Source organism: Barbatula barbatula (assembly GCF_947034865.1).
Source record: "Barbatula barbatula genome assembly, chromosome: 5".
Lineage (NCBI taxonomy): Eukaryota > Metazoa > Chordata > Actinopteri > Cypriniformes > Nemacheilidae > Barbatula > Barbatula barbatula.
The window spans coordinates 10,558,944-10,575,278 of NC_136769.1; the positions used below are offsets into that span (position 1 = coordinate 10,558,944).

Here is a 16,335-nt window from a genome sequence, read left to right on the forward strand (position 1 = left end):
ACCTAACCCCTTCAAGGAAAACTAGAAGGCTTTAGATTCACATGAGATAAATCCTAACCTATATGGATGCCCTAGGTTCACGTGTCATTCATTAGAGTCAAACGTCATATGTAACTGGACAGGTCAATGTGGACAGCAGGTTCTGTGGCAGAATTGTAGCCGAGAGGCAGTTCATCAGAGAGTCTAGCTGATTTTAATTAAAGAGCCATTGCTGTAACTCGTGACCGGAGGCTATGACGAAAATCACTCTGTAGCATCTCATGACGCACATTAGAGCTCAATTTTCCTTTTTTCAAACGTTTGTCTTACTTTCGCTCTATCTTTATCTCTGCTGCTTCTCTGAGTCACCGTTACAAGGAAATCCCATGAAGCTTTACCAGAACTGACCTATAAATGATCATCCCGATCAGAAGTTAACTTGACTAGACTGGTTAGAGACATTAAGTTGTACTTAATGTCTCATACTGGCTAAATGATGGATCTCATACCCCACGTCGGACTCATAACTGCTGCTGCTCGCACCGAACAGACTTGTATGGATGGATACAGCCCACCCAGTTTGATGAAGAGAACACAATTGTGTCTCTCTCCATGCTAAACAATATGTCCCATGAATGTATTCCTATTTGACACTGTAGGCCTCTGAGCAACACTGATTTACGATGTCGACCTTACATTTTTCAGTTTATTGTAAATGGAGAAACAAACTCCAGACAGATTAATAATGAAAACAGCAACAGTGTAAACAACTGGACAAGTGGTACTGTACATCAAACAGTGCAACCAATTAATAAGGGCCCAGTGCATGCTGGGAAGAGGTTTAATGGGACTGAAAAAAATCAAGTCGACAATCAGGGCCGATATATCCTGTCAATCAAAAGAGGACAGAAAAATGCAATGAATTTGTGCCCTGAATAGAATATGTTTAGAAACATGTACTATATATACAGCAATATTTAGCCTACTACATATATATATTAATATGCCCTATACCAGGGCTAGTCAACTCGCAGCCCGTGGGCCAAATGCGGCCCACCAATCATCTTTACCTGGCCCGTCTTAACATTTTAAATACAGTGTGCTTTAAGAAATGCACGTCCTGAGACGCCACATCTTTGATATTCCAGAACGCTGCTACATTCAATACAAAAGTTATTCCCGAGGCTCATAACGATTGATGTCTTATATAGCGATTTTATCGGTCTGTCCAAGAAACTTAATGTTATTTACAATGTTGTAGTTGGCAATCCACAGCCACAGGCAGTCGGTTTGCGCACGCGATAGGTTGCATTCCACAACACGTCTTCTGCCCTTGAAAGTAACTGCAGGAAGGGTTCACTACGTGAACTGTTGTCTGTGTAGTCTCAGATAAGGGATAAAACTGGTGTTTTTATTACTGCATTCATTATGTATGATTTAAACAGCTATATTTACGAAAACTGCTGTTCATCTCCCTCCTGAACTTGCACTTCAAAGGATCTGCCCTTCTAAGTGCTTGGGGCACATGAATTCGAATGGAATTCAACCGAAAATGCATTAATCATCATATCTATGGTAATAGAGTTTGGTTTCTTGCGCAGACCAATTGATTGGCTTTATAAGACGCCATTTTAACGCCAAGGGGCAGGGATTACTTTTGTGCTCCATATATTAGCGTTTTTGACTTTTTAATTGGACTTTCATTCATTTAACCATCTTCATAAATGTAATTTTGAAAAAAAACAATGCCACCCACATCTGGGAAGTTGGCTACTTGGTAAACTGGTAGTGAGTAAATGAACAGTTATTTCATCTTTGGGTAAACTAACGCATAAAGGAATATCAAATACAATTAAAAAGTCAATATCCCGTTTTAATATATGACCTATAAGCAACAGTAACAAAAACAATATAAAAAGGAACAAAATACAATAAATAACAGAAATACAAAATACCAGAAGAAATTATAATATGGTAAAAACTAGCCCGCATCCTATCTACTCTTTTGGCATCTGGCACGCAAAGTATAGAGCGCCTATCTATCCTTCAACTTCTTTTCTATGTCAGACCTGGGTGTATGACATCCACATCAGTACTCCATGTCCGTTGTTGATAATTAATGTCTCCATTGGTTGATCCTGATGGTAAATGACATGCCAGGAAACATACAGAATGAAGTATTACACCCAAGGTCAATACTCAACTGCAGTAAACTGCAGCTCTACCACTGTGGAATGTTGAGTGGGCAGTCGCGTTGCGGAGTGTCAGTCTCTCTCAAGCTAGCTATTTGGTCAGCACACACACATTCCCTCCAATATGCGACGGAGTCATTAATTATACCTCCTCAACAGAATTAGACACGGAGCGTTTTATCTTAATAGCTCTCTGCAAGCGAGCCTGCAGGATCTGCATTACACTGTTTTCATCTGGCAAAGCCGTTCTCATTGAATTCAGTTTCTCTCTGCCGCATCGAGCGCTCAACACGAGCCTTCCCGTTCCCGTTCTCTAAGGGCCTGAAGGTGAAGCCTGAGCCCTCTGATATTATGTGACGCTCTTGTAATCACTTCTGAAAGAGGCTATGTTGATTGGAATAGAAGCGGGTTGAGATCTACAAGCACAAAATCTATTTGCACCGTGACCATGGAAATGCACACCGAGCAAACAATTAAAATGCTAATTTCCCGTCCCTGTGGTAAAGTGCTAATGACTTTGCTAGTCATCTAGGACCTAATAAATAGTTCCTAGTGAAGGTTATAGAATGCGGCACCCGATTGAGGACAAACCCCACGTTCGTTTCATTCCGTATATGCCGTGTACGTGTGTGGGCTGTTAGATCAATACATTCGCAGCAGGAGTGAATGCATTCGCAACATGCTGTGATAAACAAAACTTAATACAAATAATAACATTTTGAAGAACGTTGGTAGCCAAATAACACTGAACCCCATTTAATTCCATTGTATGGAAACAAAACCACTGAGAGATTTCTCAAAATATCTTCTTTTGTGTTATAAACAGAAGAAAGAGTCACGTGTTTTAAAGTACATGAGGGTGAATATATGATGACATCCTTTTTATTTTCGGTTGAATTTTCCCTTTAATATTAACATACCCTAGCTGTTACTGTTTTAGTAACGTTTTGCTAAATACATTTTTCTACATTACCTGTCACCAGCAGTGAGTTTCACTCAACCTGTTTTTATTTCCATCTTCATATATTATTTTCTCTCTCTCTCTCCCTGTTTAAAAGAGTACATTTTATGCTTCGGTTTTGGAGCTGTTGTAAATCATTCAAATACTTTATAAAACCACACAGCATTATAATATTTTGATTTATTTTTGTAGTTAAACCATATTTTAACATTGTCACTGTTTATGATTTACATCATGTGCATTATATACTGCACAGTTTAGGACCTTCAAGCGATCAGAGGTCCCATTGGCTCCGGCGGTTGGTTTATGTCTGCATACTGCTATTACCCCGGCCCCATTTCACTTTCATGCCAAGCAAATAAAGTCGAGCAAAAAAGAAACAACTTTCTTCTCCTCTATTTACAGCAGTAATACAATGAGGACGAAATTAAGCATCTTAATTTGGATTCTCTGCTCCATTGCTTCACAAAGCTCCCTTTTAATTATATTTATCTAATGAGGTCATTGAAATGCATAGCTGCAGTCTGCTTGCTTTGCACAGTGGCCGGATGGGGCTGTTTTCATAATGGCTGCCACACATCGAATGTGTTGTTTGATTGGATTTTGAGTGGATCAACTCATGTCATTACGTAGCGTTGGGGGTACACAAGTACTTTTCTTCATCAATTTAGTTTATCTAGTTCCTTTGTCTTTTTATTACTTGCTTTTCTTTTCGGTAGTCACGTCAGTTTTCTCATTCACTTTTATCTGTTCATAAAATGACAAAAAAAAAAATTTACAGACTGAAATGGCTTACGTATATTAATGCTTCATGTATTATTATTTGCTTAAACTCTTTCACTATTTTCATAAGGAAGAGCAATCTAAATGGTTTAATAATATATCATTTCATATTAGTGATTTTGAATCCGAAGGAATAAAGCTTCACTTTATTTCAAACTCTGTGTCTGTTACTAACCATTAAGGGTTAGATTTAAAGGGACAGTTCACCCTAAAATAATTTGCATACCCTCAAATTCTGTATAAATGTCATTGTTCTGATGAACCCAGAGAAAGATATTTGGAAGAATGCAAACAATTCTTGCCCACCATTGACTACCAAAGTATGAAAAAGGACAATGGTAGTCAAAAGTGCCCCAGAACTGTTTGCTTTCCTACATTCTTCAAAATATCTTCCTCTGTGTTCATCAGCACAATGAAATCTAGACAGATTTGGAACATCTTGAGGGTAAGTGAATGATGACAGAATTTTCATTTTGGTTGTACTGTTCCTTTAAGACTCTGAATAAAACAACACTAACGCTAAACCATCAGCTCGTCCTTTATAATGTTTGAAAAGTTCTGTTAGCTGGGGGAAGCAATACAGAAAAAGTGTCTGCAAATATTTACTATCTCTTCATTTGTTATGAGTGTGTACTGTTAAGTTTCGAGGGCATGAACGCTTGGAAAACAAATGCTCCAGTAATCCCAAATTCCAAAAAGGGAGAGAGAGAAAAGTATAGAAGGATCTGGGCCAGAAGCCAAGAAGTGAGCAGAAAGAACGAGAGAGTTCATACAGGATAAGAGATAAGAGGTGAAAGAAGACAGGGGCTAGGTTTACCAGTTTCTGAATCCTGTTACATTAAGAATTAATGGACTGCTAGTGAAATTTCAACTGTAGGCTGTGTTCTGGTTTTAGTGTATGTGCGCTGTCCTTCAGTGGTGGGTGGGTGTTGCTAACGTCCAATTTTCCCTCTACAACACACTGAATTATTCAGCTGCTTGTGGCCTATCTCTCTATCATCAGCATGTAGTAGCATATGTGTCTTGCCAAACCTGCATCAGTTTCACTGTAAACAAGCTTAGTGGGAATTACGGCTAAATGTAACACGTCTGTATTCAAGCATAACTACAAGGTAAATGAGTAACAGTACACCGGTAATGGTAATGTGCTATTTTTTTTATTCAAGAACAACCATGAAGTTACATGTGTTGTTGTGTAATGAAATACATTTTTCACGCAAAACAAAAGAATCACAGGAGAAAGGTTTAACGAAAAGCAGTCGAGCGGCTGATCTAGAGAAACTCAGTGTCAGTGTTGAAGAGACTCACGTCCCTCCTTTTAAAACACACTGATAGGATTAGCAGCTTTAACCCAAATTTCATGTGATGTTGCTTTATCTACCCGATCAATGCTCATCTTTCTCCATCGTCTTGACCTAGCGCACTTAAGAAAGTTCCGTCCATCTGTGCCATAAATATTTGACTGACACTCCAGCAGACTCGCTGGGTATGAGGAACATCACAGTCCGTCCATGTTCTATTCTTTCAGTGTGGTCTGACATCAGTCCTCCTTTGTGTCTTTATGGTCTTACAGTGTGGTGGGCTATATATAGTTTAAAAGGCCAAAGCTCCCTGTTTTGTTCTCTGTGTTATAGGGCGCCGGGTGATGGATATCTTGTCCTTGGCTCTGTGGAATTGATATGATGTGATATGGTTTGCTCTCGCTCTTCTTCCCACATAATTCCCTATGGGATAAGAGAGAGAACTAAGTTAAATGCGGTGGTGATACAGGATCCGACCCTATAAACACATTACACGGTGGCAAAATGTATGTCTGCAGTGACTTTTAAAAAAGAATCAAAGGTTGTCAAGACTGCTATCAAAACTAAGTTGAGACGGAGCTGTTGTTTTTGACAGATTGCACACATACACAAACATCCAGGAAAAGTTGTATTGCCAAATTGGATGTAAACCACACATTTGAAACATTGACACGCAATTTAAAAATGTCTTTCTTATTAGAGGGGCTCTGTGTGAAAGCTGCACGTGTCTAATCTGCCATCGCATGAAGAATATTAACTTGATGTGAGTGTGTATGTAGCACTTCTTATCATTGCGCTGCATTATTAATGTTTTAATTTTTCAATTTATTTACTATTAACCTCACTTGGTCTATTGAACAGACACACTACTTGGCATTATTTTCTTAAAGGATTAGGTTACCCATAACTCATTCTTCTGTGTAATTCAAGTATCAGAAATGTGTAAAAGCACGCTAAAAATATTTAAGCAATGCTTTATGCAACATTTTGTACAAGCCTCCAAACGAAACCTCCAAAATTCCTAAATTGAAGTCATGTTTTGCTCTGTTTTTCTTTTGCTTTCTAGTATTTACAACTATAAGGTGCAAATTCATTAGAAATATGAATGTACAAATATTGTCATGCCAGTACAGCATATAAAAACAAGAGGAAATTGCGTATGTAACATTTCTCCTCTGATTTCTTTCCAGATGGGCAAATGGGAGAACCAGAGTTTGACCTTGAAATATCCGGTGTGGCCACGCTTCAACTCTTATGGCGATGCAGAGACGGATGACAATCACTTGACCATTGTTACGCTGGAGGAGAAGCCCTTTGTCATCGTGGAGAACGTGGAACGCCTCACTGGCACCTGCATGAGAAACTCGGTGCCCTGTCGCAAATACATCAAAGAGTAAGGCTTCTGTTTCTCTTCTGTGACCTCTGTTTACAACTGATATTAAATTCGGATTAGGTCAAAAGAGTAGTTTTAGTACTTTAGATGAACAACAGAGTAGGTGGTCTATTACTATTTTTAAGTGTGTTTGCTGTTACACTTCATAGTGTGTTTTTAATTGTCTCTCTATGTGACTTAAGTAATTCGGTCACCAGACATGGACCTTATTCACCAGAGATGGATTTGAATAGGCAGAGTAAACAGCCTGGGACTCACCTCCCCTCTTCCGTCAAATAAATATGTGTGCATTTTGATGTAAGAGCCCTCTTTAAGAATGTTTGATGTAGATCGAGTGTTTTTTTACTGCCCGTTTTAAAGCTTACTCTTGAATGCATCAGATCACAAGTGAACAGCCCAGACGGATCAATGTTTACACCGTGCGTCAACATGCATCTCAAATGCGTCTCTTGTGACCACTTGATTTGGTGACATAATTTATAACTCCCTGCTGTTGTTTTACATCGTGTTGAGAAAGATCTACAGATATGAAATTATGACACATCAACACACTAAATACAGATGCAATGTGGTCTCATGCGTTACTGACTACCCTACAAAATGCCCTGTCTGCATTTTGCGTTGTGCATTGTAATTGGATCAGGTTTTAAGTGCCTCATTGTCCCAAAGAAGGCCCTCAGGTGGTTTTGAAGAAAAACGCACACAGACAATTATTTAATAGGTTGCGGTGGATAAGTTGTTGTGATCGCTGAGCCGTTATTAAGTGTGGTTGTGACAACTGCCCCCATCCCTTAAAGAAACTCACAGGGGCTTATATGTGATTTATACACTGCTAAATAGGGCGAGGAATATACGGTCTCATAGGATCACTATAGCCTGCTCTGTATGCGTGAAGATTAGTCTCATCAAAGGATCACAAGTGCACACAAACACACAAGAGAATACACACACGTGTGGCTTGTGGATGCCACACATGTCCATTTGCAAACAGGCCAGCCCTCCTCCAAAAGCACAATTCCCTTTAAGCCTCCATTGTGGCCATTTGGAGAGAAGGCAGAAATTACTGATGCGTACAGAGACACTGGCAGGAATCTGCACAGGGCCCAGCTCTCCCCGAGACCTGCATGTATTTCATACTTTCTCTCTGTTTCTCTGTAGCTTTCCACAGTCTTTCATTATTGGTTCCTTGTCTGCTTGCTTTTATAAGAGAAATTACTCCCCCAACTTAACTACTGAGGTATTATCACAGTATTAAAAATTTTGACTGCATTGAAAACACCAAAGGGAAGTTTGTACTAATTCAGTATAAGCTGTTTAAACACTATCAGAGAGTTGTTATTTTCTATACGTTTCTGGGTTGTAGCGCATTTGATAAATGATTTAAATTGATGCAGTGTGTATGCCTAAAAATATAAGTTAGCCTCCAAGGCTTTGAATTTAATTCGTCTGTAATTGCTTTAAAAGTTTTCTCACTTATTTTGAAAGCTCATTTATCAAATATATACATTTTTATTGGTTTGTAAAGGTACCGTTTACAAAAAAATCTTGTTTTTATGAACATGTCTTCAGTTCTTTCATTATGAGCAATTCTGTCATTATTTACGCAAACCTGCATTACCGTCAAACTTGTTTGACCTTTACTCTTGCAGAACATTAAAGGTATAGTTATTTTATCCAAAAGGTATAGTTAATAATTTTATCCAAAAATAAAATTGATGTCATCATTTACTCACGATCTTATCATTTCACACATCAGTTTGACTTTCTTTCTGATGCGGAACACAAAAGAAGATATTTTGAATAAAGCAAACAGCAGTACACATTCACTTATACTGTATGGACATAAAACTATAAAATGTTAGCTCTGCCTTTTTTAGTTACCAGCATTCTTTGAAATATCTTTTGTGTTCTGCGGAAGGAAAGAATCATACAGGTTTGAAATGACAAGAGTTTAGTAAATGATGACAGAATTTTCATTTTGGGTGAACTATCCCTTTAAAACCTTATGAATATGATATTTGTAATATTCCAGCCACTCAGGACTATAAAAAACTGTATTGGGCCTTTATGTTCCACAAAGCACACAGGTCATACAGGTTTGGAACAACATGAAAGAGAGTAAAAAAGGCAGAATTGTTTTCTTGAATGATCTGCTGTATTCCTGTAATCTCACAAGAGGTGAAGGTTTACTATTTTTGGGCCTGATCTTTGTGTGAGATGAATATGATGATGTGGGAATAACAGTTCATCTGGAATCCTCAGCTGTCATTTTACTCTCTATTTCAGCTGTCTCTCAGTGCTGCAGATGCAAACACTGATGCGCTGCCAGCTTGACAAGCCACAGACACCGAGGAAACATGCCTCAGTGACCAGGGCACGCACACACACATTCAACTACACTCAGAGCCACTGAGATTTGTGCTTTTCCAAGTAAATGTCAGAATTCAAATATCTGAAGCCAGTGTCAGCTTTGAGGTCGGCTTTACTGAACCAAACCAACAGAGAAATGTTTTATCATTTCTAGATTAACACACTGAATCCGTTTCAACTGCAGTATTAAAAATAAAGCACTCACAGTAAGTTATTGAGTACAGTGATATTTAATCTTTAATATTTAAATTAATACTTTCATTTATTTGCTGGTTATTAAAGTACATTCTGGTCTAGTGATATACAGTAGTGAAGTAAAGAGTAATGATGGTTTTGTTTGCAGTTTTATTTTAGCTTCAATAATATTTAGATTTAACTTAAAAATTAACATAACTATAAATATACAATTTTATTTAATTTTTGCAGTTTTTTTACCTTTTTTATAAAAGTATTTTCTTATAAAAAAAATCTGAAAATTATATTTCAGTTTTAGTAGTATCTGCCTCAATTTAAACATATTTGGATTTATTGCTAAGACAATACCAATTTTAGTTTAGTTTACACGTCTTCAATAATATTTAGGCAATATAATTTTTTTATCAAGTGACCACATTAGTCCACCATACGATACAATTTTAAGACAAAGAACCAAATATGGGCAGTGTGTCCTCCTACAGATGTAATTGCTGTATAGTAAAGGCAGTGACAAAGTGGTCTGGTCACCTAAAGGAGCGTCACGTTGCCGCAGGGTATCGAAATGGGAAAAAGACAGTTATAATATAGATTCTACCTTGTGAGAGTTTGAATGAGGCGCTTGCAGGAGCCATGGGGAATTTAGCGTGTGCGTCACAACTAGCGCGGAGAGGAAGAGATTGATTTTAAACTGGATTTTGCCCAGACATTCGAATGTGTGTCTCACATTGTGGGGACAGAAAAGTTAGTTCATTTCTGGAGTCCAGCAGCCATCTCTTTCTGCCCGAACACTCATTTTTTGCAGTTAGTGTTAGCTGTCTTCAGAAAATCTTTTTAGAAAATAATAAACAACAGATATAATCTTTTCTTTCCTTTGTGAATGGACTGCTTATATGTAGATGTTGTGGTATATAAACGTGCAATACAGCGAGAGTTTCAGAAGGATCTTGAGCACAAAAAGGCAATCTGTGGAGACAAAGTATACTCATAAATGTTTTTTTCTTGTGTTAATCTGTTTAAAGAACACAGAGAGCGGAGTTTTAATTAGCTTTAATCTGAAAGTTAAATGAGGCTCCCAGGTGGCTTTGCTACAGTAATTTCAGTGTTGTGTGTCTGAACTCCACCGCTGAGATTGTTCACTTACAGACGGTGGCTTGATTGCAAATGCAGCGATGTCCTGTCTGCAACCCTGACAAAGTTTCTCTACAAGCTTGGTTACTTTGGTATGACTGCCCGCTAAGTGGACAGCACATTGCATTCACTTTAGTCACAATGTCTAGTACACATTTTCCTCTGACTCCACAGGGATGGTGTCGGACTAGTGGTTATAGACCTGGGCTGTTAACAAAAAGGTTGCAGGTTTAAACGCCACAAGGGGCGATCCATTAACCGTTACCCTTGTGCCCTTGAGCAATGCACTTAACCTTAGGCTTCTCCAGAGGGACTGTTCCAGTATTAAGTGAACTGTAAGTAAGCAGTCTATGAGAAAAGTTTTGATTTCTGTATAAAAGGCCCTATACATGAAAAATGTGCACTTTGTAAGTTACTCTCGGGCTCTTTGTTTTGAAAAGGTTCAATTTAAGATGAATCTGATTGAGTAAATGTTGGATGAAAGTGCACGACATCTGCCTCAATTTATGACTCGATTTATAGTTGGGTAAGGGTCTGGATTGACAGATTACACAGAAAATTGAAAAGAACTGCGGATCTTTTAACCCTTTTGCATATACTACACTGGCCTTTCTGGAAAGGTAATGATAATTGTTCATATGTTTAGAATGCTTGTGAACAAATCTGTTACATTGATGGTATGAACATTTGTGATGTCACAAATATAAGCCAATCACAAAGCTTATTCTTTTACATTTTTTTTGTTAAACGTATAGTCTACCCCAAAATAACAATTCTGTCATTTATATAACAAGATTATATTTCAGGAAATGTCTCGGATTTCTTTGTGTTCTCCTGAAGATGTCAGGTTTTGGAACTACATTGAATGAGTAAATGATGACCGAAGAATTTATTTTAATTTATTGTTAAACTGTCCCTTTAAAACATTGTTTTGAAAACCCTAAATATGTTCAGAATTTACTGATCTGCTCAGAGATAAAAGTCATGTCTTCTCTACTTCACCCATTCACTTGCATTGATTTTGTGTCCATACATGTGAATGGGTTTTGCCATTTTTGGTTACCAACATTCTTTAAAGTATCTTCTTTTGTGTTCTCCATAAGAAAGTCATACAGGTTTAGAATGACAAGAAGGTGAGTACATTTTTGGGTGAACTATCCCTTAACCAGAAAGAAAACGGAGACTAGAAAAAAGCTGGAGTATGGTAGATTCTTCTGCTTGTGTCAGCCTCTCACTGAGGGCAGGACCTTCTCGCTCAGTCTAAATGATAATAATCATCTTGATTGTCCTGTAAATAAAACTGGTGGTCTTTACGAGGCGTCAGAAATCTCTAGCTAACTGCAATTTTCAGAGGTTTGGAACTCACTTGATATCTGAGAGGCTCTCCAGGGAAAGCCCTGCTATTCATTGTTAAGAAATGTTTCAAGATCAACAGTAAAAGACTCAGCTGTTTGTTCAGCAGACTATTCCTACTGTACGCTAATACCAGATTACTGGATGCTGTGTGTAAACAGGCTGCTGTTTCGAATGTTTTAGTCCCATTGGGAGGAATTGCAACGGTTGATAGGGCCTTTCAGTCAACATTGTTTAATTATTTATTTATTAATTTAGGAAAACATCCTATTTAAGAGCACATATAAATCTGGTAATGTCATGTATTCACAAAATCTGCCACAGCGTTGAATTATTCAAAGGTTTTGCTGAAGAATACAGAAATGTTGGTATTCCCCTGTTGGTTGGTATTCATTGCAACATTCAATATCTCTTCAGAGAGAATGAAAGAGTTTAGAAAATGCAACGGTCAACTGAGTGTAAAATGGTCCTGACATCATGATTCAGATATTTCGCTTTATGTTGAGCTGTGATTAATGTGCTCTATTCAACAGCAATACCACAGAGGGAGGAGGAACATACATTAAAAAGTGCTGCAAAGGATTCTGCATCGACATCCTTAAGAAGATCGCACGGAACGTGAAGTTCACTTATGACCTCTATCTGGTGATCAATGGGAAGCATGGGAAAAAGATCAACAACATGTGGAACGGCATGGTGGGAGAGGTGAGACGATTCCAATAAACAAGGCTGTTTATGTGGATATGCTGCAGTTTTTAAATTAACTAAATGTTTTGTAAAAAGTAAAAAAGGTTTGTATGATGTAATGTTGGTTAAAGGATTAAGCTGTTTTGAAGTTTTATTACAAAATAAAAGTAAATAGAGCTATTTAATTCAGAAAAGTCTTGAAGGTGTTTCATGTTTAAAGTTCAAAGCTTTTGCCTAAATCTTCATTGCATCTTGTCTCTTGCCACAGGTGGTTTACAAAAAAGCTGTCATGGCCGTGGGCTCGCTGACAATCAATGAAGAACGCTCTGAGGTCATTGATTTCTCTGTGCCCTTCGTGGAAACAGGGATTAGTGTGATGGTATCCCGTAGCAACGGAACAGTCTCTCCATCTGCATTTTTAGGTAACTATACAGAACCGGTTTATTCGTGGTTGTGGTCGGGCACGTCAGAATGCTTCAGCGGTTATTTTACACGGATCAATGTGTTGCTGTGTGATAGACAATTTTATTGAAGACTTTAATGACGGACTCCTAAAGGTCTTTATAAAACAAAATTCAAGCGTGGATTGTAGTATTTTGAATTAGATTATATTCTATTTTTAAGGGGTTTTGTTAGTTGTAGTGGAATTTTTGGTATTTCGGTTAAATACTTTTTTATGTATTTGTATACTTTTTACATAATATTTCTTACACAAATTTTTTTCTCAGTACTATAGTTTTAAGTTTTTATTTATTTTGAGTTTATAATTTTAGTCCCTTAAGAATTTTCTAATAATATTTGAGGTATGCCGATATTTCGTTTTTATTTCAATTCAGTTTTAGTAAACTATCATAACATTGTGGAGTGGGCATGTGAATGACAGTAAAAGTGTACCGTATGTGTGTGTATATTTGAATAGAAATGATCATTTAAAATTTGTTTTTATAAAAACATTATATCGGAAGCGTTAGAGAGACAGAAAATCAAGCTCCTGTTCGTTTTGGCTGCTTTAATATTTTCAATATGCACTCACGCTGACCACAAAGCTTCTGCTCTGGCCAAAGAGTCTTAAAAGCAGAAATGTCAGCTTTGTGTCAGTTTTACTTTTTCTGCTATTGTAATTTCCCCACTTTTTCAGTTTAGCTCTGCCAAGTCTGAACGCTAACGTGAGCTCATTTTCACGGTAAAGTTTCTCTGGAGTGCTGCAACCAGACATCAGCTTAATTTGCCCTCTTGTCTCTTTTGCTTTTCTAGCAAACTGCTTCCTTCACCAGAAGACATGCCATCTGCTCTTGCTGTCTTCTTGCACCACTTCTTCAGGCGTTCACTTTATCAGACACTATAGTTTGAAATGTACATACTTTCTAAGAAGTTCTAATACTTCCATTAATACTGTATAGACATGATCACGACTGCTAACGCATCAATAGATCCGAATAGATCCAACGGACTCCTAACGTGTCCTACAAATCCACTGAAGTGGGCTGGACTCAGATAAGCAGTTTTTAGATTTATGGGACCCGTGTGCTTCTGTTTGGTTGATGGCACCAGATCAGCAACCCATTATTTAATTAGCATAAAGTCAATAATTACAGGGTCTGGGAAACATCTCCAGTGGACACTTGCCAGTTTCCCATTTACTTCCTACAGTAAAGCTCTTTAATATGTTCAGCTTGTCTATAGTCACACACCACTGGGCAAGCAAAATGCTTGGATAATAGTAGCTGACTTTGTCTTTTTTCTTGCTCTTCTCCGACCGCAGAGCCCTTCAGTGCATCGGTTTGGGTCATGATGTTCGTCATGTTGCTGCTGGTGACTGCAATGGCTGTCTTCATGTTTGAATACATCAGCCCCCTGGGCTTCAACAGGAACCTAGCTCAGGGCAAAGGTAGGAAACCACCACACCCTGCGTATTGAGTTCTCTTGTCCCCCTGCAATGCAGTCAGACTTTGTTTTTCAACAACGCAAGCAAATCCTTTGCCTGCTCTGATAGATCCCCCCGAAATCCGCCATTTTCAAAGTATAATGCTGCGGAGTGGTTTGGGGTTCCAAGTTAGTTCAATAAAGTTCAATTCTGTCGCGATCAGATTAATTGTATGCAGTCTCATTCGGACTGAAAGCAATTGTAAGTAGATGATTCATTTCAAGTTCAGATGTATACTTATTTGAAAAGAGAAGCATGTGAAAGAAATCTAAAGATAAACTGAACTGACGTTGGCATCTGATTTAGTTCTACACCCACCCACAAAGAAAGGTTTCCAAACGCACTTTTGTGTATTATCCAAATGTTCCGTAATGAAACATGTCTGGAACTCTTTGCATGCCGTCCCACTCAAATCAAAACTAGAGGGCAATGAAACAAACAAGAAAAAAAGATTAACAGCATCCGTGGGGAGCAGCAGGGTGCTGCATTGTCATTATTCTGTGCAAATACTCTTAATAAGTATGCAAAAGCAAGACTTTATTATTGTCTAAATGAAATATAACTGCGGGATGTTAATGTATATAACTGCGGGATGTTAATGTACTATCTTGTCTTCGACAGATCCCCACGGACCGTCCTTTACCATGGGGAAAGCAGTGTGGCTGTTGTGGGGCCTGGTGTTTAACAACTCTGTACCTGTGCAGAACCCCAAAGGCTCCACCAGTAAATTCATAGTGTCTGTGTGGGCTTTCTTCGCTGTCATCTTCCTGGCCAGTTATACTGCTAATCTGGCCGCCTTCATGATTCAAGAAGAATTTGTGGACCAGGTGACAGGCCTGAGCGATAATAAGGTAAATCTCAACACATGTTATATTTGATTTATAAAAGTGCAGTCCTTAAGAATACTGTGGTGGCACAATGATAATATAATGGTATACTCCACGATTACTACAGTAGTGACCAAAAGTTATTTGCTTTAAATGCTCCTTTAGGTTCGGTTTAAACCATTTGTATAGGAGGTGTATAGTACCAAATATTAATCATTATTGGACATGATTATTTGGCTCAATACCAAACTACAGCACATCAGGAAATATGGATTTTATTCAAATATACAAAAAATGCATAAAAAACTAAACGCTTGCAGGTAATAAAGCAAACATTTGCTATTAATATTTGTTGATCACCTCATGTAGTAATATTTGTAGTCATTTTCCTAAGCTGTCTTTATAAACTTTTCTCATGTGTTGTGTAATTTTTTTGCCAAGCCTTCTCAAATTATTCTCAAACTTTCATTTACAGCCCCTGCACAACAATGCCAAATTATTATTTGCGGGGGCCGCAATCTTTTAATATTCGACTAGAAAGCAAAGTTGGACATCACGTTTTACCCGAACTGTATATTTAGAGACAGTTGGATATGGTACTCTGATGTATTCCAAAGAAAATAAAACTTTTCATACTGTTCACTTCTATATTTCACTTGAATAAAACCCACTTCTAAATGCATACATTTAAATGTGCCTTTGGATGGAGGCACAGAATTGTTTATACTACAAAGTTTTGTTTTACAAAACATGTATTGATTTGTGCAAAAACAGAAACTGAGCAGATTGGATTTTAAAAGAGTCTGAATATGATACCTGTGAATGAATCAATAACTGAGTGACTCCGGTATCAGTGCATTACAGGATGGAAATAAACATTGGACTAAATATTGGACCGTATAACCATCCTGTTTATATTTGGACAAACTCGCATTACCTTAAGGCAAATTGTCAAGCGTATGTTATCAAGAGTATTCTTGTTATTTCCATTACTTTCTATATCACTCACCATTAAGGCTTTTGTAACGGAATTAGATCTGAAATTTAACCTGGCGCTACTCTAATTCACAAACTGGTCAACAACTAAACATTCAAACCATTACACTATGACAACGTATTGGTGCTATAAAGTTCATATGTTTGTTTGAAAGACTGCTGCATGTAAATGGTGAACTTCTCACAACGCTTACGGATCAGTAGAATTATGAAGATGGTGAGCTTGACAGTACTGTTTGTTCTCTC

At 37.8% G+C, this 16,335-nt stretch overlaps 1 protein-coding gene across 1 annotated transcript in view; it reads left to right on the forward strand.

Moving 5' to 3' along the window:
- grin2aa (glutamate receptor, ionotropic, N-methyl D-aspartate 2A, a) overlaps nucleotides 1–16,335 on the forward strand; it is a gene marked incomplete at its 3' end in the record, with an annotated part of 115,770 nt that overhangs the window by 91,283 nt on the left and 8,152 nt on the right. Inside the window, exons 6-10 of the mRNA XM_079457399.1 lie at nucleotides 6,407–6,609; nucleotides 12,189–12,360; nucleotides 12,611–12,764; nucleotides 14,105–14,230; nucleotides 14,888–15,117. Coding sequence (XP_079313525.1) covers nucleotides 6,407–6,609; nucleotides 12,189–12,360; nucleotides 12,611–12,764; nucleotides 14,105–14,230; nucleotides 14,888–15,117 — 885 coding nt within the window. The remainder of the gene's footprint in view (nucleotides 1–6,406; nucleotides 6,610–12,188; nucleotides 12,361–12,610; nucleotides 12,765–14,104; nucleotides 14,231–14,887; nucleotides 15,118–16,335) is intronic.